Source organism: Myotis davidii, unplaced genomic scaffold, assembly GCF_000327345.1.
Source record: "Myotis davidii unplaced genomic scaffold, ASM32734v1 scaffold543, whole genome shotgun sequence".
Lineage (NCBI taxonomy): Eukaryota > Metazoa > Chordata > Mammalia > Chiroptera > Vespertilionidae > Myotis > Myotis davidii.
Genome location: NW_006294117.1, coordinates 428,481 through 428,709, shown reverse-complemented (window position 1 = coordinate 428,709; position 229 = coordinate 428,481). Strand labels below are relative to the sequence as shown.

Below are 229 nucleotides of genomic sequence, written 5' to 3'. Positions count from 1 at the left end.
CCCGCCATCCTCCAGCCCTCCCGCCGGGATCTCTGCCTCCCCGCCCCCATACCACCCTCCGAACCCGTCACTCCCATCCCAGGCTCCAGCCTGGCTCGCACCGTCTCGTCAGGCTCCATGCGGATCTTAAAAGTCTGCTGCTGCAGCGTCTTGAGCGTGATGGTGACGGCCATGGCGGGGCCCGAGCGACGCGGCGGCCCCGGGACCCTCACACAACATGCAACTCACG

General features: G+C 68.1%; 1 protein-coding gene across 1 annotated transcript in view; it reads right to left on the bottom strand.

Annotated features, from left to right (window-relative positions):
• The window catches only part of RAD23A (RAD23 homolog A, nucleotide excision repair protein), a 5,743-nt gene extending 5,520 nt beyond the window's left edge, over positions 1 to 223 (bottom strand). The window contains exon 1 of the mRNA XM_006768207.2: positions 102 to 223. Coding sequence (XP_006768270.1) covers positions 102 to 173 — 72 coding nt within the window. The 5' untranslated portion in view covers positions 174 to 223. The remainder of the gene's footprint in view (positions 1 to 101) is intronic.
• Positions 224 to 229: the final 6 nt, after the last annotated feature.